The following is a 1,292-nucleotide window of genomic DNA, read 5'->3' on the forward strand; positions in this document are numbered from 1 at the left end:
GCAAATGCATTTTGTCATATGAGCGCACGGACACATTAAACATTTTCAATAGGTAGGGGATTTTGAATTATTCCCGGGTGGCGGCCGAAGCCTACTGTTATCGATTTTGGACCACAAAGGGATCTTTAACGTGCGCAACTTGCATATTTGACCTCGAAGATTATTCGCCCTTGTCCGAGAATGCTAGGTGTAGATTTTCCCTCCCAGAAGATCAAGGGTGTGGCTGTAAGACAGCCGTAAGAAAAAGTCAAGGAGTAGCAGTAGAAAGGCTGCAGAAAAAGACAGGAGACCAGAGAAGGGGGCAAATTAGGTGAGGGGGTAGAAAGTGGGGACGAAAGCAGACGGCAGAACATTAATGTTAGAGGGCAGGAAATGATGTGAAAGGAGAACATTTTAGAGAAGAAATTTTCCGCCGCTATCCGGATTCGAACTTGGTACTTATTGCATGAAAGGTGAACACCTTAACCTCTATGGGAGGAGAGCCCCCCCCCCCCCCCCCTCTTTCTCTCTCTCTCTCTCTCTCTCTCTCTCTCTCTATCTCTCTCTCACACTTGCATGTCATCTACCAATCGTTTACCGCGAATTCATTCCCCCTTCCTGCCCACTACAAGTAGTGGTTGGTTGGCGAGTGCTGTGGTGTGGTTTACTATTTCATATCGTATCAAACATTTATCGTACTTATCTCTCCTTTTTTTTCTGTCTGTGTATATTACTCTCAAGTAACACCTCTAATCTTCGGCACTTATTATATGACCCTACTGTGTTGCAAGCGCCGTAAAACTCTTACTAAAACTAAAACGTATCTGTACTCCTTCTATCCTGTGTATGTTACTCTCTAGTAACACCCCTGATATTTGGCACTTAAATACATATATATGTATGTATGACTTATTTGTATAGAAAGTGCAGTAAAACTCCTACTAGAACTAAACTCACATGGCACAGCACAGGACGATGTTCCCCATCAGTGACATCACCAAGACAACTGACAAAGCTGCTACAACGTGCACTCCTGGGGAGAAAAGAAACGGGACAGTTTGTTTGTTTGTTTTATTATTTAATTATAGTAAAGGGTTTTTCGGCACTCGCAACTGCATAAGGTCATATGAGCGCCAAGGGGTGGGTGTCAACAGAGAAGTCTTTACAGGGAATCCGACTTATTCTGCTCACCTCTCTAGCTTCAACTATCAAGGCACCTCGGAAATAGCAGGTCACAAGAGTGTGACAAACATACAAAAGAAGTAGAGGAAAATGACAATAGTAAGGATTAGGAAAGAAAAAGCAGCAGTTCT

At 43.3% G+C, this 1,292-nt stretch overlaps 1 protein-coding gene across 1 annotated transcript in view; it reads right to left on the reverse strand.

Annotated features, from left to right (window-relative positions):
• Positions 1 to 1,292, reverse strand: part of LOC101845804 (putative lysozyme-like protein) — a gene marked incomplete in the record, with an annotated part of 10,610 nt that overhangs the window by 2,083 nt on the left and 7,235 nt on the right. The window contains 1 exon segment of the mRNA XM_035972427.1: positions 937 to 1,012. Coding sequence (XP_035828320.1) covers positions 937 to 1,012 — 76 coding nt within the window.

Source organism: Aplysia californica, unplaced genomic scaffold (assembly GCF_000002075.1).
Source record: "Aplysia californica isolate F4 #8 unplaced genomic scaffold, AplCal3.0 scaffold00691, whole genome shotgun sequence".
NCBI classification, from domain to species: Eukaryota; Metazoa; Mollusca; class Gastropoda; order Aplysiida; family Aplysiidae; genus Aplysia; species Aplysia californica.